This window comes from Sphaerodactylus townsendi, linkage group LG05 (genome assembly GCF_021028975.2).
Source record: "Sphaerodactylus townsendi isolate TG3544 linkage group LG05, MPM_Stown_v2.3, whole genome shotgun sequence".
Taxonomy (NCBI): domain Eukaryota; kingdom Metazoa; phylum Chordata; class Lepidosauria; order Squamata; family Sphaerodactylidae; genus Sphaerodactylus; species Sphaerodactylus townsendi.
Genome location: NC_059429.1, coordinates 98,873,061 through 98,894,151, shown reverse-complemented (window position 1 = coordinate 98,894,151; position 21,091 = coordinate 98,873,061). Strand labels below are relative to the sequence as shown.

The 21,091-nt window shown below is 43.1% G+C and overlaps 2 protein-coding genes across 5 annotated transcripts in view; one reads left to right on the top strand and one right to left on the bottom strand.

Moving 5' to 3' along the window:
* The first annotated feature begins 809 nt into the window (after nt 1-809).
* Nucleotides 810-13,374, top strand: LOC125432507 (tetraspanin-18-like). The gene is made up of 7 exons (XM_048496079.1): nt 810-879; nt 2,845-3,036; nt 3,313-3,387; nt 5,041-5,139; nt 6,392-6,571; nt 11,274-11,357; nt 13,259-13,374. Exons 1-7 carry the CDS (start codon nt 820-822, stop codon nt 13,304-13,306), a joined length of 738 nt encoding a protein of 245 aa, XP_048352036.1. The 5' UTR covers nt 810-819; the 3' UTR covers nt 13,307-13,374.
* Nucleotides 13,375-18,753: 5,379 nt separating this feature from the next.
* The window catches only part of LOC125432431 (alpha-1,6-mannosyl-glycoprotein 4-beta-N-acetylglucosaminyltransferase-like), a 38,247-nt gene continuing 35,909 nt past the window's right edge, over nt 18,754-21,091 (bottom strand). For all 4 annotated transcript variants that reach the window (XM_048495936.1, XM_048495935.1, XM_048495938.1 and 1 more), the window contains one exon: nt 18,754-20,909. In XM_048495936.1, the coding sequence (XP_048351893.1) occupies nt 19,765-20,909 (1,145 nt within the window). In that variant the 3' untranslated portion in view covers nt 18,754-19,764. The remainder of the gene's footprint in view (nt 20,910-21,091) is intronic.

Genomic DNA, 21,091 nt, shown 5'->3' with positions numbered 1-21,091 from the left:
GACCTTCACCATTTGTTTTGTTTATTTGATTTTCTATTCTGCTCTTTTCAACCCTCAGTCTCAGACTGGCTATTGATAACGCAAACCTGTGCAGAATTACTCCAGTCTAAACTCACTGAAATTAATTCAGTTAAACCAGAGTAACTCTCCTTAGGAGTAAACTGGAGTAACATTGTGAAAGCCATTTTATGATCCCGCTAAGCCAGAAGCCTTCCATGAAATGAGGGCTTTTGATGAGAGTTTGTGTTTTAAGGTGGAACACGGATAAAGTTTCTGAAAGGGTAATTGTTAGCAATATGTTGATTTTTAAATTCACTTTCACTGTTTGTGCAAAATGCTCCTTTTTGGGCAAAAGGACCTGTCTGCAGAGTTTCCATCGACAAAGGATTGCAGCATGGCAGGAAGGCACTTCTGCCACAATGACCCTTAGGATGTTACTTGCCTCATTTTGTAGTGATATGCATGGGGGAAGGTGGGGGGAATGGCAGCTGCCTCTGTTGTCTAATGGCTAAGACTGCCCCTGCTCTTGAAGCATGACTTTATAAAGGCCATGATAAGTATGGTACAAAAAACCTCAAACTCCAAGCAGAATCTGTTTATGTTATTGACACTGAGAACTTGGTCCAAAGCATGGACTTCATGGCATTCATAAGTTAAGACCTGCTAAATTTGTTCTTCCCAGTAGCAACGCCAGGACTTTTCTTCAGTCCTTGCTGGCCCAAGAAGACCAGAATGGAAGGTCAAGCGAGGGAAGGCAAAGAAAGAACATTATGCTGATCTCTTTCTCCTTTCTCTTCTCCCCAGACTAAAGCTGACTTCATGATGAGAGTTCTAGACCTTGTAAAATACTTGATGTTTGTGTTCAATGTGCTGGGGTTTGTGAGTATTTGCATGTTCATTGCAGCACTCATGTAGATTATCCTCATGCCAGCTTGGCAGTATATTATTATTATCTTGGTGTGTTTGGCCATTTCTGCACAATGCAAATAAAACGGCTTGCAAATGTTTTTAGAGGAACCGTTTTGGCTTTCATTGTCCACATAGCACGGACAAATGTTTTCATCCCAAAACAGTTCTTTTACCTGCAACCCCCCTCTTGTTAGAGCTCTCACTTCCATTTTGTTAGCAGCTCACACCCACTATTTTCTACCACATTAGGATGCTCCAGTGCCACCTGCCATTTGTAGAAGGTTCCCATGGAATTTTCCTCTGCTTGCATCTCATCCACCCACCACTTCTGTCTAAAAAGTACATGAATAAAGTCAGTTTTCACTGCTGGTTAGGTGCACATGTTGTTGCCCCCCACCTTTTTTGAGGGAGGTGTCTTTGATGCTTCAGAGGAAAAATGACACATGCACCGAATCGGCCATGAAAACTAACTTTATTCAGGTACTTTTTTGATGGAAATGGCGGCAAATAAGCTGCAAATAGAGGGAACCTCTGAAGGAACCCTCTGCAAATGGCAAATGACATGGAGAATCCTGCAGCAGCAGAAAATGGTGGGTGCGAGCTGCGGCGAAAATGAAAGTCAGAGAGCTCCTAAAGGGGCGGGGGATAAAAGTTTTCCTGCTTTCTGCACAGCAAGCAGGAAACGTCTTCAACCCATCTTGAAGGAAAAGATCACTAGTTTAGCGTTTTCAAAATAAATTGGGTTGAGCAGAAATAAAATGTCTTGAGATCATCTTGGGGGGGAAAGCTATGCAGAGTTCCTTCCGAAAATGCTTCTTTTAATGTCCTCAAGATGATTTATTTGTGTTGTGCAGAAATGGCATATGTGTGTGGACAGCTAGTCGGATTTGTTTTGTCTGTATATGTCCTTGCCTCTTGATGTTGCCCTGGGGACATAACAGGAAAATGAAACAGACACAAAAGGGGACTTCTGGACTTAAGGTCCTCAGAAATCCAATGCCATGCCTGATCACCAGATCAACTTTCAGCAATAAACAATATTCTGGATCTGGATATTTTTCAGTAAGGAATATCTAATATCTTTTTAAAAAATAACAAACATAACACAGCATAACCAATCCTAGAATGAACCCTACTTTTGACATAAACTCATTGGTCTTTCTTCTGAACTAGTCATATGTACTTAACCTACTCTGAGCTTGTTCTAAGTTATCTTTTTGGTAGTAGCCTGATTGGGTTGTATAAAATACCTTGCTATACTCTTTTCTGGGGTATCTATGTACCAGCTGGCCATGCAGATTCTGCTACTTACACTGGTATTGCAATCACTCCCATGTGCAGTGTTGATGTGCAAGGGGAAGAGGAAGTTAAATCTACTTAACACATGTGGATTTTGAGAGTGACCCAGGTGTGTATGGACTGCACATACAATCCCTTTCCAATCCCTTCCAAGTCCTCTGAAATCAACAGGTTCAGGTTTGCACTGTAAATATCTCTTCAAGGAAAAAATGTGTCTGACCTTGATTTTAAGAATTATTTATGCCATTTATCATAGCATAATCAGTCTTTTAAAGGGTATCCCTTATTTTGAAGGAGACAATTTCAGCTTTCTTTTTTTGCTACCAATCATTTTTAAAAACCTGGTCTTAATAAAAAAAAGAACAGTTTTAAATACAATGAACTTAAATTTGTTGTTGGTATGTGTACATAGATAGCATTTCCTTTATGTCTTCTGGGGAAAGTGTCAACCATCTTCAGGGTTGCATCAGTAGTTTTTATTGGTACTAACAGATGTACATGCATTGTCTTTGTTAGCTAATCACTGAAAGCAAATGCTGTGCCTATATGGAACATGACTTTTAACCAATTTTTTACCCCACATTGTGCATATTTTAATTAACTAATTTCTTAACCCCCATTGTGTACATTTTTCAGGGTGGGGGCATCTGCCTCCTAACTGTGGGCATCTGGGCAGCTGCTGACCCTAACGGATTTCAGAGCATTGTTTCCAGCCCACTTCTGACCATTGGAGCTTACCTCATCATCTTTGTGGGCGTGGCACTTGCAATCTTGGGTTTCTTGGGCTGCTTTGGAGCCATCAAAGAAAACAGGTCCACATTATTGCTTGTAAGTAGAATGCAGGTGTGTTGGAAATGGAGGATAAATATGGTGGTAAGTATACCATAGTTTGGTAAATATTACTTGTGGTACAGCAAGCATGGCTTCTATCATGTGAAATAGCTTTAGCAGATTCATGAGTTATGGATTAATACTAAACAGCTTCAAAATTAATAATGATAGGAGAATGCAACTTTTGAGTTGGTTAGGTTGATGCTTGCAGTATCAGTATGAAGGCCAGGATGTGATCTGATTCTTGTCTTGTTTCTTTTTCTCATCCTACAGTTCTTCGTGTTGGTGTTTCTGGTGTTCTCTGTGGAGATTGTGGCTGCTGCTCTCATTCTTGTCAATAGGAAACAGGTGATAGCAACTAGATGAACCAGACTTCTTCATCCCCAAATCTCCCCATGTTTGTTGCTTCCTTCTCTTACTGAAAGCATCTTCAGCAACTCTTAATATTGCCTTCTTCTTTGTGTCTCAGACATCACTGATGGGAAGGATTAAACAAAATAAATACGGATGCTCTTCAAGCTATGCCAACATAGCTGCCTTAACTCAGAATCTCTTCTCAGAGGGGCTCAGCCTGAATTCAGTATCTTAAACAGTATCTTAAGCGGTATCTTAAGTAGCTAGGGCTTTCAGTAGAACAATTAGTGCTTGGTTGAGAGACAATGAGGAAATCTGGGGACTATGCCATTTAGCAGAGCACACTCCTCAAAACTATTGACAGACCAATCTAACTCTATGTAGTGTTCAATGCATTGGTTTCAAAGGTCTTAGGTGGTGTAGTTGTACACTGAATCAAGCAGTGAGTGTGCCTCTGTTTTTCCAGTTACAGGTTATGCTCCTCCTTGCAAGTTGCTAGGTAATGGTCCTTCTAGAATGGATAAATTTGACAATTAGGAGATTTTGCAGTAAAGCTTCTAACCTCCTGTAAACCCTTTACTGCAGTGCCCCAGAAATCCTCAGAAGGTGACTTGGCTTCTCAATTAGTCCTCCGTTGTGCTATAGAAAACATTCTGACTGCTAATACAGTTGCTATAGGGAATAAATTTACTGAGTTGATTGAATAGTCTGTATTAGGCTGACTGCTTCCCTTTCTTTGTGTAGCCTGTTTGGTTCTTCAAAATGCCACTCCTAGAAGGTTGGTGGAGTCCTCAAGAATAGCATGAAATGCCTGAAAGGGGTCTGCTGGATGAGGGGTAATTGGTAAAAATCCAGCAAAAGTACCACTTGCCAGAGTTGGTGTAGTAGTTAAGAGCAGTGGACTCTGGAGAACTGGGTTGAACCAGGTTTGTTTCTCCACTTCTCCACATGAAGCCTGCTGGGTGACCTTGAGCTAGTCACAGTTCTCTTCGAACTCTCTCAGCCCCACCAACCTCACAATGTGTTTGTTGTGGAGAGGGGTCGGGAAGGAAATTGTAAACTGCTTTAAGACTCCTTATGGTTGTGAAAAGCAAGTTATAAATCCAAACTCTTCTTCTCTTCTTGCCTTAGTGGAAAGAGGTTTAGGGTTAGAATATAGCAATTGTTATGGGTGTTTGAAATGTGGACATGGCCTAAAATCAGTAGAATCGATCTTCTAGTGTGGAATAGAAAATAATGAAAGGTTGTCTCAAGAGATGGCTGTCTTAGAATTGCCAACTCTTGGATGTTGCACTTTTGATAATTAGATGGTATTAGGGCCGGAGCTAGGGGGATGCATGCGCCCTGCGTCCCAGCCATGTCTCTGCACTGGCAGGCCCCTGGTGCATCACACGCCCGCCCCCCCGCCCCCTTGGCGCTACGCCACTGGATGGCATGTAGAGATTCTGCAAATATGACCTCTCCTGTCAGAGTCATCAGAAATGGTAGAGACTGCAGTTGCTAAATCTCTATTCTCTGTGCAGCTATTAAATGCAGTGGTGTAGCTTTCAAAACTTGATTTGGGCAATGCTAACCACATTCAACACCTCCCTTTGAAACAAACCTCCCTTATTACCAGGATAGAAAAAGTCTCTGCTCTTTCTTCAGATCAAAGCTGAATTCTTCCTGTCTGATCTTCAAAGGAATTACCAAGGGGACAATGCCTCTGATGTGTTCTCCACATCTTGGAACACCATCATGATTGCAGTAAGTTCTTCAAAAAGTTGCTGTTCAAATCATGGCAGAGCTGATGAACTAACTGCAGGTGTGTGTAAGGCTGCCAACGCTGGATTGGGAATTTTCTGGAGATTTGGGGGTGGAGCCCAGGGAGGACAGGATTTGGAGAGGGGAAGAACCTCAACAGGTGTAATGCCATAGAGTCCCAGGGTGACTAAACTCTGTAGTCTGGAGATTAGTTCTGTAGGTTCCAACTAGAGTCCAATAACCCTATTAAGATTCCCACCACCCTTTTTGCTCAATAAATGAGCAATTGCTATTAATTTGTTGTACAGGATCCCAACATCTCTCTGGGGGAGGAATGTGCTCTAGGGACAACATGTGTTGCTACAACATGTGTAGTACAAAAAAAGCACAAGCCAGGTTTTGCAGGATTATAGAACAAAATATGTAAACTGGAATGCTGATATGGTTTTTGTTGTGTTGTTTGCTGTGGCCTGTTAAAGGATTATCAGGGGGATGGCAACCCCTGGTCACAAGTACCAAATAACGGCATTTTGGTCACCACACAGGGCCAATTTTGCACCTGAAGTACTGAGGCAAAGTTGACAGAAATTCTAGGCCTCAGCTGAGCTTGATCTCAGTATCTCTAAATACAACTTGTGTGGCCTTCCCACAACAAACGTTCATTTGCTGACACATCAACATCTTCACAGGTGGACGTTGTGGGGTGTTTGGGAGATGGGCAGGTAGCACTTGGGCCAAAAAAACCCTGTCTATTCATGAACAATAATTTTACTGTTAGTCTTCTTCCCCTTCTTTTATACTGTAGTGAACACACATACTCAGCAGCTTTAAAAATCCTAAGGTATCATAGCTGAGACCGAAGCTGGAACACAGAATTGTCAAATCTCTCTTAGACATTAAAATGCATAGAAGACAAACCCAGTAAAAATCGCACCTGTTACCCATGTATGGTTAGTAAATGGATATTTTATGCATTTATTTGTAGAAAGATGGCAGTGTTTCATAAACTATTGGAAACAGGAATATAATAATGATAATATGCTACAACAAATGTTAATGTATGCCATCGTTTGCCAACACCCCATGATGTACCTGGGGCTGATTCCACTTTTGTACATTATATATTTTGTATTTGTTTACATTAAAATTACTCTTGTAATTCTTTATAAAGAAACTGAGCCCCAATTCCTTCAAGTGGTTGACTGAGAACTTGAGTTCTGAGCCCCAATTTCTGATTATATTGTTTCTGTTTTAGTTTTCATGTTGTGGCATTTCAGGGCCTGATGATTTTGGGAACTGCTCCCATTTCCAGGAGCAACAGCCAGATGAATTGTGGCCTCGTGCCTGCTGCACTCGGGAGAGGCCCCTCCACGTGGCTCACCTTTTAGACTGGAACCTCTGCCGGCAACGAGATCCTAAGTATCTCAATAGCCAGGTAAGCATGGAAGGCAAGCAACTTGCTACAAATCACTTCATGCCCCCAACCCACATGCCATAGTGAAGCCAGGGCTGGTGAGAGAGGGGGATTGAGAAGACAAAGTTCAGGGAACACAAGTCTACTGGAGAGTCCTTGAAGCCCCCATCATGATGTATTCAGTCTTTCTGTTTATTTTAATGCAGTTTTGTCTGCAGCCACTACAGGTGTTGAGAAATCTGAGCACAGTAAAAGACACTCTGACCATTCATTCATTCATTCATTCATTCATTCATTCATTCATTCATTCATTCATTCATTCATTCATTCATTCATTCATTCATTCATTCATTCATTCATTCATTCATTCATTCATTCATTCATTCATTCATTCATTCATTCATTCATTCATTCATTCATTCATTCATTCGATTTTGTAGACCGTCTCATCTCCCAAGTGCTCTAGGCGGTTCACAACACAATAAAAACCAATAAATTACTTAAAAACATCTAAAAACATGTAAAGTTCAATATGCAGCATCAATCCCAATAATAACAGACTACCCATATTGGTGGCACCCGGTCTTAAGGCCGGCCTTAAGGCTCGGAGGGGCTGGCAGCGCCCAAAGATGAAACCAATGGGAACACTGCCAGAGATGACAAAACCATGGCAGGGCCTCACAAGGGGGCAGCCAATCTGTGGCCAGCCTCACCAAAAGCCTAGTGGAACAGCTTGGTCTTACAGGCCCTGTGGAACTCGCCAAGGTCCTGCAGGGCCCAGACAGCTGGAGTAAGAGTGTTCCTTGTTGTGCACTTCTTGTCTTTGCCCACACATTCCCTTTGGATTGGATTCTCAGTTAGACTGTCATGATTAGCCCTGCTTGATCCTTCCATGTTTCACTTCCTGCCCAGGACCTGGGCACTTGCTTCTTTTCTGGCTTTCTGTCCAGATGCCCCCCTCCTCCCTCTTTTCCCTTTTCTTTATGAGCTTGTTAGGCACTTGCTATTGCAACTCTCACAGTGATGTGGAATGTAAGTAATTTTTGACCCTGGTGGGTGAGGGTGGTTTCTTCTTCAGCAGACTGTGGGACTGGAGGGATGTCCTCCCCTCCTTGGGAACTGGTGGGCAGGGTAAGGTGGCAAAACGTGGGGGTGACATAGGGTATCATGGTGTTTGCAATATTGATTATGCTTAGTTCTGGCAATAGAAGTCCAACTGCTCCTTTCCTGATGCTGTTTCATAATAAAGAAATCAACTAAATCCAGATTCTTACTATTGAACAGTCCAGGCTGCCGTGTGCTGAGGTCCCAGGCGGGAGGTGAAACATGACAGGATCAAACAGGGCAGATCATGGCATATGCACATGTTTTCCCTTCTTCAGAGCTCACTGCACACTCAGATTGGAGAATCTCCACAGTTTTCAAAAACTCTGAAAGTGCAAGGCAGTCAGCATGTGTTTAGACCCTTGAAATTGATATGAAAGTTACATGGTCTGAACTAGCGCTAGATGAAAGATCACACACACACACTCACTCACTCACACACACACACTCACACTCTCTCTCTCTCACACACACACACACACTCACACACACACACACACACACACACACACACACACACACACACACACACACACACACACACACACACACACACACACACACACACACAAGCAGTAGGTAATCTCCCTAGATGGAGGCTGCATGGAAAGAACAAGGAAGGGGGGGGTGGCTTGGCTAGGAGAATCCCTATGTAAACAAACAAACAAAATGGAGGAAAACCCCACTGTGAAGCAAACAGCCATGAGGTAAGTAGTTCTTGCATAAATGTCCTCTGACTGTTGGCTAGGCTTGACTTTCTGCAAGACTGAAGAAAACTTGCTTAACAGATCATGCTAACCCAGGTTAATTAAGAAGGATTTTTCCTGCCAGCAGCACATTATAAGACCATTCCATTTTTTAAAAAAACTCTTCTAAATTTTAATACTTCCTTCAGTTCTTAATATTACTCCCCAACTGGGCTTTTATTCCACTGTCTGGTTATAGTCATTTCGTTTGACCAGTTTGTTCTTGTGGGAAGAAGGAATTTTAATTTGAAGCTTTTTTGACTGCAATGTTATCTTACTCGGAACAGTGCCTCCCTTGCTGAAGAACGGTTTTAATCTCTTGGGCGGATAAGTGTTGTTTTTTCTTTTTAATCTTTTTTGAGCTATTTCTCTTCCTCCAGCTTATTATTGGCACACCATTACTGACACACTTATTTTAGCTCTATTCATCTGTACTTTTATACTTTCATCTAAGATGAGCTCAAGGAAACATTGCCGCTCTGTAAATTCTCCGAGCTTCCTCCAGCACAAAGCATCTAAGCAAACCAAAATGGATCAGTTTTATGCTGAGGTATCTGAGCTTGATATTGCATAGGATAGTTTTAAACATGCTAATTAATTTGCAGCACTCCGGATACGGAGACAGCCCCTCCTACATCTTTAAAGCCCAGGTCTACAACGTCCTCAGCTCCATCTGTGAGCAACTCTTGTTTGAGTGAGACGCATACTGCTCATGGCAGGATTTTAATCCCTGAAATGCAGAGCCATCAACAGGAGCAGGCAGGCACTCAGCAAAGTCTTACTTCAAACCCCTCCCTATTGCTCAATCTTCAGTTCCAACAGGCTATTCTGATTTCTAAGACTTTTGAATTGACATCAAAGAGTACATGGCTCCTTCCAATTAAGAACTATTGCAGACTTCAGCTAATATTCAAGTCATCAAGATTTCCTACTCTTGATATTAGAAAAGACAGACAATAACATTCCATCCAGAAAACAACATCCTGGTTGGGTCCTGAGTGAATTTCACGGCTGCAGTGTGAATTCTTCTACCTACGTGCTGCGAACTGGCAAATGGAAATACATAGCTTATTCAGATGATCATTCAGTATCTTCTCAGTTGTTTGACCTCTCTGCTGATCCAGATGAACTGACAAATATAGCAACAAAGTTTCCAAAAATGACTCAATCTTTAAACAGAAAGCTTCATATATAAGAGATAAGCTTCATATATAAGAGATATATAAGAGATAAGAGATAAGTCAACCCCAACAGAGTTTGGTGCTAGGAAACAGCTTGAATGCACTATTGCTGACTGGAAGCATCTGTATAGAACCCCGAGTGATGTGAAGGAAGCTACGCGTTCCAAGGATAATTGCAGCAATAGTGCTCCTAGTCCACCTTCTTACATGGGCGCGAAGGCCATCAGCAATAATCAGCCATCTGCCTTTCGTATACTGTATAATTATAATGGCATATCAAGTATTTCCAGAGTGGCTTCCCCATGAAATGGGAGGAATCAGCTAAATCCTTACAACATGATTCAGTCATGGAGCAGCAGGATGTGGCAACGTCGGGGTTGGACCAACTAAAGAAAGCCCTTCATCAGATTCGCGGACATATGGAAGCTATTACTGGAGTTCAATCTGTTGTGAATGAGTTATCTGGTCAACCCACTCAAACATCTGAACCCTCTGGTCTGCCCCTGGCACAGACTATGCTGGCCATTCCGATTGTCATCGTGCCATCAGTCAGTAATCAAGGACATTCTGTCCCAACACCATTCTGTCAGCCCCTACAGGGGTCACCTGATGAAGAAGAATGTGAACTAGACTCTCATCAATAGTCTTCAGCATGCGAGATGGCCCTATAAGACGGAAAACCTGGGCACAAGAGCTAAATGAGCTCAGCACTTTACAAAAATTCGACCAGATGTCATCAAAGGTCCATCTGAACAAATCCTGCTAGATCATCACTCTGATATGGATTTGTCCAAACTAGGGCTGGATCCTGTCAGAGAATTATTGCTTCAACCAGAACAAGTTCAACCCACAACAAATCATGTTAATGGATGCATTTTTTGTGACACATGTGGGCAACTTGATCAAATAGAGGAACTGTATAGAATAAAAATCTCTTATTTCGCATGATGAATATTGTCTCCTGGAATGTAGCGGGCTTAATAACTTTATAACTTGCCGCTTTGGCTAATAACTTCTACACAGACTTATTTTCTCTACTTGCCACAGAACATATATTTCTCTCACACATTAAAGCACTTCACTCTTCTTCCCCTCTGTCACACACACTCTCCTACAAAGCCTGTCTGAACAAACCAATCAGCTCTGCCCCCTAAGGTAGTTACCATACAATCATAACACACTTCAATCACCATCCACCCCCCACCCCCCTTAGTTCTTTAATTTTAAATCACTGCAACATACACATAAAACTCCACATCAAAACCTAGAAATAAAATGCACACAAAATGTTTACATAATGAAGACATCACAGAGAATTTTGATCATTTTGATTAAGTTTGCAGTATGGCATATGACAGAAGCAACCATCATAATAAGAAAAGGGCTGGCTGAGTAGGTAGGGCCTTGCTTATATATTGGTGTGTACACTGTAGCCATACATAGGTGTACAATGAATGGTGTACAATGTACAATGGTGTACAATGAATGGTTCCTTTGCCATCATGATAGGTATTTCTGGAATTACAGTCATTTGTCTACCCTAGAGACAAAGGAAATCTAAAAGACATCATGTCTCATACTGAGGTATTGATCACTTCAATGCATACAAATACCTTTGCATTGCAATTTTGATGGGGCTGCCATTATCACCACAACTGCACCTGTAAGAATTTCTATTTTTTTTTTTTGCAGGGCTGCTTCTCAACAATTGCTTGGATGTTGCAGAAATATATCTCTATTCCTGGGGCCTGTGGTTTGGGAGTGCTAGCTATTGAGGTATTGATAATCTCAAAACAAATGTTGAACCCACTGAACAGAGACAGAGTCAACTACATAATAATATAAAATGTATATATTCAAATAATTATAGATAGGAATTTGGTAATCTTCCTCTTTCTAATATATCCTTCTTCCTCAATGATATTTGTGAAGGTACCAGGAGAACTTTTATATCTCTGCATATTAAACTACAGCACATTTAATTTAGCATATTCTGTTTTATTTCATTTGATCAGTTTTGAAGCTTCTCTGGTTTGATTTCTTTTGACTTGTTTCCTCGTTTCAAGTGGGATATGCTGATTAAAATTAGTTATTTAATATGGTTTTAAAATGTTTGATATGTAGAAATGTGAAAATTCTTTGGTTATAATCACAAAAATAATCTGCAGAAGATGACTGTCCTCAAATATACTGCATACTTGGGTTCAATCAACAGGGCTTGGGCGTTCAGTTAAACTTTCATGCTGCTGTGGTTTTATGCTGCTGTTCTGTGCTACCATGTAAGGGCTTGTTTCCCATGACATGTTATTATAATTACAAGGCCAAAGTTAATTGGATATTGGTAGGAACCCTTCACCCCTACTACAGTATATATTCTTCTACTATGAGGATAATTGCTTCAGATGAGCATCCATGCATTTTCACAGACTGTACTTTTTATAATAATACGCTAAAATTATTGCACAATGAATTATTGCACAATTACTGTCATGAACCAGCCCCTGGGTACCTACCAGGACACAGAGGACTCTGAGGCAGAACTTGAGGGCACAGTGCAACCAGAGGAGGCTGACGGGAAGACCTGTTAGCAGAGCCAACTCCCAGCCTTTCCCTGCTTAATGATGTGCCAGGTGGAGGAGCTTGCAGATCCTTCTAGGGAACCCAGTGATGAGCCAGCTATGCACAGGAGGCAGAGGCAGCTGCTTCAGAAGCAAAGGACTATGACTACTATGACTGAAACAGCATCACTTTCAATGTTTAAAGTGGGGACCTCAGATTCTCCCTTTAAGTCCATGCCAAAGGGGGGGATTTAAAAGGAAAATCTGGGGAAATTTTGGGGGTGCCTGCTGTCAGAGGTGCAATTGTTAAGCTAGCAGCACCAAACTTTCAGGGTATCTTTAGGAAACTCTCCTAATGATACCACCCAGGTTTGATGATGTTTGGTTCAGGGGATCCAAAGTTATGGACCCTCGAAGGTGTAGCCCCCATCTTCTATTACCTCCCATTAGAAACAATGGGTATGGGGCACCCCCTTTGGGAGTCCATAGCTTTGGACCCCCTAGACCAAACTTCACCAAACCTGGGTGATAGCATCAGGAGAGTCTCCCGAAACATCCCTGAAATTTTGGTGCTGCTAGCCTAAAACCTGCGCCCCCTGCAGGCCAAAAACAGAAAACCCACTAAAATACCAAAAAACCCACAAACGAACCCTGCATTTATGATGCCCACCACAAGGAGGCACCCTGGGCAACTGCCCACTTGGCCCAATGGGCGTACACCCCTGGCTATGCATGCTTAGTTCTAGGGTTACATAGTGATTAGAGTGTCAGACTAGTATCTAGGAGACCCATGTTCAAATATCCACTGAACTCTGTAAATGTCTTCGGGCCAGGCATTCTTCTTCAGCTAAACTACCACACATAGTTAATGTAAGAATAAAAGTGGGTGTCATGGTCTTCCTCACTGCTGTTAATGTTGGTCTCAGCAGGGCACAGGTGTGGGGGCAAACCACAATAGTGGGAAAGGGAATACAGTTAATCCCCAAATAGCACCCCTCTCCAGCCTTGGTGCTAAGCTAAGCAAACTCCAGACATAGAACTGGTGGGGAAGGAATGGAGAACTGCCGGCATTGTATATGAAGTGCAGTGGATCTAACTTGCTTTCTACTTTTGTTTCAGATGTTTGCCATGTTCTTTGCTTTTTGTCTCTACCGCTACTATGACTGAATCAGCTTGCTCGGCCTAGAAAAACGAGGATGGATAGTTTCAGAAACTGGTAAACACTGAATATTCCTTACAGCCTTCAATTAATAATAATAGCTACCCCACATAGAATTAGCTGTGGAAGAGTAATGACTGACTGATGCGTATGGGAGGAGAATCAGATGCACAATGCTACACCTGATTGTGTCCTGTATTTAATGCCTTAGGAACTGTTGAAGGTTGCTGCATTTCAAGGGCATTGAATTACCCTTTTCGCAGAGTACTACTGTATCCAATGGTGACAGCATTTTACTGAGGAAGAGATCACAAAAACATCTCATTATTGTGAATGGCATTTTAGAATGCCTTATTCTGGATATTTTTGCATTCCTTAAGAAGGTGTACAGCTATTATAACCACTAACCACAGTAAAGTTTCATTACACAGTCAAAAACAAAAAGGATTTCTAGATCATAATTATTCCTATGTATATAACTGTATTTTCTGTATATGTATATTGCTAGTGGTTTGTATTTTTTGTAATTTTTGGAAAACAATGTATTTATGTATATTCATAGTTGTTTTAGACAGTAGTGCACTCATATTCACTTTTCAATTCACTTAGTAAATTAGTAAGTACAGAAGTTTGTGTGTGTCTGTGTTCTTAAGCAGCAGGACTGGCGGGTTTTTTTGTGAATTGCAATTTGGTTGATTCACATGTTTGGGATCTCACACTTGGGATCTGTCATTGGTGACCATTAAACACCTAAAAGAACAACCCAGTCCTGAGTAGAGTTATATCCTCCTACATTTATTGAAGTCACTGAGTTTAGGTGGGTATAGCTCTGTTTAAGAGGGTGCTAAAACAATAAACTAACCAAGTTTCATGTTTGTGCTTCATGCAGAGTAGCTGTCATTCTTCCACCAGACATTGATGTTGAGGCAAATCAATAAACCTGCTTATTTCAATAAGGAGCAAATACTATGAGAGAGAGTCACTCCTTTCTATTTACCATGGGGGATTTACATCATTACAATTCAATTTTCTCAAATATATACACCAAACAACATGGGTAAGACAGATAGATACTTATGTGCATTTGGCTTCAGAGCTTTTGAATACCTGAAGCAAGTCTCAAAAATATTATTAAACAAGCTTTATTAAAAGGAAAACACAGCATAAATATCAAAAAAGTAATTCTACACGTACATTCTTTGTCTGCAATGATTGCAGCAACATTGTAAGATAGTTAACCATCTCATCACAGGTGGGTGCTATGCCAAGATTTGAATTTAAGGACTTCATGACTCACAGTTTACACTTTTAGTCAGTGTATTAAAATCAGATAACTATAGTGCAATATAAAAGACACAAATGGGCTTTCTAGCTTAACTGATACTGAGGTTTCATTTGTGAGATAAAAATGCCGAATCAGGTGGATTACTTAGAAGTACTGAAATTCCAAAGGGTTTCTGTGCATGGTTGAATCAAAGTGTTTTTGTTTTCCAAACAGCAAGAGGCTGTATTCTCAATTACAGAGATACAGGCCTCACGTTCATAGCAATGTCTGCTCAAGTGTTCAGTAATCAGAGCCTGCTGTTCTGTGGGAAAAGGATTGTCTGAGATTAACGACATCCCATTCCCATTCGATAGGTTCAAGTTTGAATTTTGAACAATAGGTAAGTAGATGATTTAGTGGGAAGCCTTAGCTGGTGAAAATTCAGGCATGATGTTTTCTTTATTGAAGCTGTTTTTTAAATACTAACGTGAAGCCATAAAACTGCCGGTGAAAACATGCATGGCTGAAACAGAAACTAGCTCAATCTAGAAACCTTTCTGGCTTCCCTAAAATACCTAAAAAATACCAACATTGGGATGGAATTGCAAAAAAAATCCCACAAAAAAACTTGTCAAAGTTACTAAAATATGTTAGTAGGGTTGTATAACCCTCAACCACAGAACTCAGCATGCCGGACCTTCCGCCTGGGTCCAGTGCCTTCCTAGCCCAGCTCACTCGTCAAGTATTGGTGATAGCTGGAACTATATTCTAATGTGGAAGCATACAATTTTCTTGACTGCTACACCTCCACTGACCATACTGACATCTTTTTCTGAAATACAGCATATATAAGATTAATACACTTCTGAAAATCAATTTAATACCTGAACCAAAAGTACCTTTGTTATATTTAATCGAAGGAGAAGATATGAAATTAGCACCCAAATCATTAATTAAAAAAATAGCAATGAGGTCCATCACATCTTATCATTGACAATCCACAACAAAAATTACAATTAATTTATGGTATGAAACTTTGTGGAATATAGCTCTGGTGGAAAATTATCAGGTTAGATTAAAAATTGTGGGTCTAGATTCTTTCCATGTTGTTTGGAATCCATTTATGTCTTTTACTTGTCAACATTCAACAACTCTCCATCCTGAATGCTAGAAAGGTATGGAAAGATATGATTTGACAAGTAATACAGGTATAATTGGTAGAGCTATAGAAAGATTGATCCTCCTTGATCTCAGATTGCAAATGCCTTAGCAGACCAGGTGCTCAGGAGCAGCAGCAGCAGAAGGCCATTGCTTTCACATCCTGCATGTGAGCTCCCAAAGGCACCTGGTGGGCCACTGCGAGTAGCAGAATGCTGGACTAGATGGACTCTGGTCTGATCCAGCAGGCTAGTTCTTATGTTCTTATGTTCTTAAAGATCTCATTGAAGCTGCAGAACAAAATGCATGGTAATAATTGTAAGCATATTTTTTATTTTTCTTAATTTCTTATTTTGTTTTTAATTAGCCCTTTGAGGGTTGTTTATGTGTGATTATGTGTAATTAAAAATCTTTTTTAAAAAAGGAATGCCAACATTAGCGTACACAATAAACAGTTCAAAAGAATAAGCTTCCAACTTCTAGATGTGATGTGGAGATCTCCTGCTATTACAACTCAGATAACTTCCTCTGGAGAAAATGGCTGCTTTACAAGGTGGATTCTATGGCATTATACCTACTGAGGTCCTTCCCTAAACTCCAACTTTCTCCATGCCCAAAATCTCCAGGAATTTCCCTGCCTAGAACTAGCCATTCTTCATTTGAAAGGAAAGGGAAGCCATTCCTTCCACAGAAGTTTATTCCAGTTGTAAACGACACTGGTTTACAAGAAGGTGGATGCAGGCCCTATTCGTAAGAATTCTGAAGTCCTTTGGTAAGAAATCTTGCGAGAATCCATATGACTTCACTTGCACAAATGTTCTTCTGAGGAATTGGAACAGCTAAACAAAAAGTAGAGACTGAAATGGCTTGATGAAATTGTCTGGCTAAATCTGCTGTAAGAAGAGACTATCTTGGAGGAACATTAAATGCCTCACGACTATCTTGCTGTGAATCTGGCTAGGGAATAATCTTCTGTTTCAAGTGCTGACTTTCGGGTCCTTCAGAACTACTTAATCTGTACTAGTTTCATGCATTAACTGCCTGCCTCTGGCAGATACTGAAGTTACTAGATATGATTCGAATTACATTCGATCAGTGTCTTATCTATTTGATTATTCATAGTTTAACCAAGATTGAATAAAAAGATCCATTAATTGGGCTCTGATTTCCTCAAGATAAAAATCTATATACTGTCAGTCTGATAGTTAAACTAAAAGTGCAAAAAACCCCTGTGGCTTTAATGAAAGCTAGAGGGGTTTCATACAAATGTAACCCATGCAATATTTGTGAAAAGTTTGATTTCACTCAGTGGTGTCACCTATATTGTCACTATCCTACATTTCAGATTCCAGCAGCTGAAACACAAAATGGTGGTTGACACAACCACCAATGCTAGAGCCTTGGTTTTTAAGGGATCGTCTCCTGCCTACATACATAATTCGTAACAGCGGTTGTTCTGCTCCCTTCTAGATGTGACCAGCATCAGCATAATGTGATGCAGAGGCGTACTCAGCAAAAATGGCACCTGGGGCATGACTGGCTCTCAGCAGCCCCTCTGCATGGCTCCCCGTGCCCCCTTGCATGCCCCACTTACAGCAGCCAGTAGGGAGGGTGGGGCTTGGTGGTGGATGGCTCAGACAGGCAGCTCGGGTGAGCACTGTTGTGGCAGGCTGGCTCCTGCCCTTCTGGGGGGCGGGCGGGAGCTGGCCTGTGGCTCAACCAGCAAATGGTGCCACGGCATGAGGGGAGCAGCTGGGTGCCAGCTGGGTTGCCTTGCTGCAGGAGAGGCTCGGGGCAGGGACCCAGCCAGTGCTCGGTGCCCCCCATGTGACAAAATGGCGTGCACCTGGGTACATGGAGGGTACGCCATGTGGGGCAGCTGCCATGGCCTAGAGCTTCTGGCATAGCTCACTGTCACAAAGTCTCCCCAACAACATGCTGCCAGAAAAGGACCTGTATGTAGTCTACAATGGTGGCATTTCTGACGGGCACATTGATTGTGTTGTGTTTCTAATTTCATACACCACACAGCACTATCAGGTAAAGGACTTATGCTTAGTAGTGGCGTAGGAGGTTAAGAGCTCGTGCATCTAATCTGGAGGAACCGGGTTTGATTCCCCGCTCTGCCGCCTGAGCTGTGGAGGCTTATCTGGGGAATTCAGATTAGCCTGTACACTCCCACACACACCAGCTGGGTGATCTTGGGCTAGTCACAGCTTCTCGGAGCTCTCTCAGCCCCACCTATCTCACAGGGTGTTTGTTGTGAGTGGGGAAGGGCAAGGAGATTGTAAGCCCCTTTGAGTCTCCTACAGGAGAGAAAGGGGGGATATAGATCCAAACTCTTCTTCTTCTTCTAGTAGGAAGATTCACAAACAGGTGGCGGAAGAAAGAAAACAGGAATGTGGAGATGTGGGTGAGCTGAAAGAAAGGCATGAGTGCAGGTCCTAGTTGTGCTCAGAGGAGAACAGTGCCTTGGGCACTGGTTTCCCAAAGACACCAAAACTTGGAACAGTTCCTGCTTCCACTTTCTGCTTGATATTAATGATGTTAGGCCCAGAATATGGGAGAGAGTCTGAGATACCAACTGGGCCTGAAACTCTGACCCAGCTTCCAAGCTTACTATCATTTTCCCAGCTCCATTTATATAAATGGTACTAGAAAGGGGAGCAAAATGAAGTTGAACATAAGTCCAGTTCAGATACAAAGAGGACTTCAGCTATGAGTCTTCCCTGAGAGATGCAACTGAAGGCACCACAAGTTGCCAAAATGGTCAGAGAACATAGATGGGAGAATCCAATGCTTTGGATCACATATAGATCAAAACCATTTGCATTGTGTGTTTCATAACCATTCATTGTGACAGTGCAGAATCTCCTTTTGCTCCACAATCAGTGGGGCACTGGGCCTAAATGGCGCTCGGGGCCATGACAGGCTCCCGGTGCCCCCTGCGCCCCACTTATGGCAGCCAGCAGGGAGGCATGGGGAGGGAGGGGTTTGGGGGGGGCAGATTGGATGGGTACCTGGCACCTGCCTGGGCTGCCCACCGCCAAGCCCTGCCCCTGGCCTCCCTGCAGGCCAGCTCCCAGGGCCTGGGAAGGACAGAAGCCAGCCTGCAGGGAGGGCAGGACTCAGGGGCAGGGGGCCTGGGCACCTACTGGGGCCGCCCGCCACTAAGCCCCCACAGTGTTCTCTTGTGCTGCTCTGAAGTTTGGTGCCTGCCTACCTGCCCACAACAGATGTGGAAGGGCTGCTGGGCTTCCTCAGGGTCTTTCCACAGGGCCTTACTGAGATGCTCCTGTGCCAACCCTGTCAATTCCTTGCAGCTCCCCCGGGGAAGCCGGTCTGCTGCCTGCCTTGCCCACCTGGAAATGCGCCCCTCCGCCCTTGGGGCCCTGTGGGAAGCTAGAGCCAGGGTGCCCTGCAGGGGATCCAGCGTCCAGTCCCCCACTTAAGGTGATGCACCGGCGAGAGAGAGCTGGTCTGTCGGTGGTCCTTTGGCTGGCCCCTTCCTGCTCTGCCACAGGGGTCCCAGCACCGGAGGACTCAGCCGGGCTTGAGCCTGAGGCCTGCTGATCCTTCCGGGAGCACCCCCTGCACTATGGAGGCCTTGCCCAGTAAGATGCCCCCGCCTTCAATCAGCTGCCATCCTTGGAGCCCCACAGTCGTTTTCTTCTGCCCGCTTCGCCCAGGCAGTTGCCTGCAGCAAGGTGACTTTGAGAGCTCGGAGCCTGCCCCAATCCCTCCACCTGCCTGGATGCAGGGGACGGAAGTGTTTGCGGGGGGGGGGGGGGGCTACCTGCAGCTGTGACGACAGCTCGGCCAGCAAGCAATGCCCCAGCATGGGGATAGCTGCCAGGCACCGGCTGGGTCACCATGTCCCAGGAGAGGCTGGGTGCCGGGAGCCAGCCGGTGTCAGGCGCCCCTCCCCTCCACGTGATGAAATGGTGGGCGCCCAGGGACAGGGGATACCCTATGTCTCCATTAGTGGTACCCCACTGTCCCCAATGGATACCTAGAAAGTCCTTGATCCAGGACAGAGTTCATTCAGGGACTGGGCTTTGTCCAGACACTTATGCTGCGTATGATCAGCCATTCACTCTGATCCTGAGTCACAACAATGCGTATACATTCAGGTGCAAAGGCTGTGCTGTTCTGCAGGCCCTGTCTGTTAAAGTTTCCTTTCTCAAAGAGTCCAATAGAAGTGTACACGTTACAACCTGTGCCATCCCTTTTCTTCTGGGTGCCCAACTCAACAAGCCCTGCCTGGAGATAGTCTTCATGACGTTTTTCAGACCCTGTTTGGATCTGAATACGAAAGATACGTGCAGGTTGCTTGAAGACAACAGTGAATGAGTTTCCAGCTGAGGGGGCCTTGCCCCAAAAGTACTCCTCTGCATTGCTGTAGGCCTTATTTGGTAAGTAATTCTCAAAAGTGACAATATTTGTTATCATTTCTGCAGGGGGATTGTCAGGAAGTGCAGCAGGATTCTCTTCAAAGTCTTCATCTTTCAGTTTGTTTTCTGTGCCTTGGAAGGAAGAGTAGAGACCAATGTGCTGAAAAAGGGATGGCTTGAAACGAATCACCTTCTTTTGGGTAAGGAGAAGTCGAAAGTATCCTAGAAGCCAGTCACATGGCATTTCTTGGTAAAAGAGCAAGAGGAACCGAGAAAGCTGGGGAAGGTCACTAGAGTGGTAGAGTTTGCCAATGTAGCCAAGCTTGGAAAATTCCAAGGTGACCCAGTAGGAGCCCTTCTGAGATTCTAGCACCCTTCTGATGGCCGAGAAGAAGTTTTTGGTACAGCGGACATCATCCTCAATCATGAGATAGTAGGTGGAGAGGTTGGCTGCAAAGTTCATGAGGTAGGCATAGTCTACATTCTGCTTTGATCTGAATTTTACCCGTTCTGTAGCATCATTGTAATTCTGCTTTAAACCTTCTAAGGAAGGATAGTATTCCTGGGGGGCATGTATAATTAGCAGGCAGCCCAGCAGGATTTGATGAGCAAATCTCTTGGCAATATTTGCCACAACCTGAACATTCCACTCCTGGTCTGGATCAGCTAGATGTACCACTACTACCATTTTACTCAGCTCTTCATGTGTTGACTGTTCAAAGATGGACCTCAGTGTCTCGAGGAGGTAGTTCCCTTTCTTCCGTTTTACAGAACACAGCCCTATCGTCAGAAACTCTGAAACATACAGCCAAAAGGATATAGTGTATTAATCCAAGGCAGCTTAACAATTATAGTAACAGTCATATTACTTCAGTTTTATTTTTTATTTTTGCCTTTTTGCAGATCTGCCTAGAACTCATGGTCTCTCAATGAAACTGATGGAATCAGGACCGAAAAATGAAGGTGTACTTCACACA

Bases quoted from the DNA above. Each gene is read 5' to 3' on its own strand.
- LOC125432507 (XM_048496079.1), top strand. From the start codon at position 820: ATGATGAGAGTTCTAGACCTTGTAAAATACTTGATGTTTGTGTTCAAT. The intron at 3,037-3,312 runs GTAAGTAGAATG...CTCATCCTACAG, and splicing joins ACAGGTCCACATTATTGCTT to TTCTTCGTGTTGGTGTTTCT. The intron at 5,140-6,391 runs GTAAGTTCTTCA...TTTCTGTTTTAG, and splicing joins GGAACACCATCATGATTGCA to TTTTCATGTTGTGGCATTTC.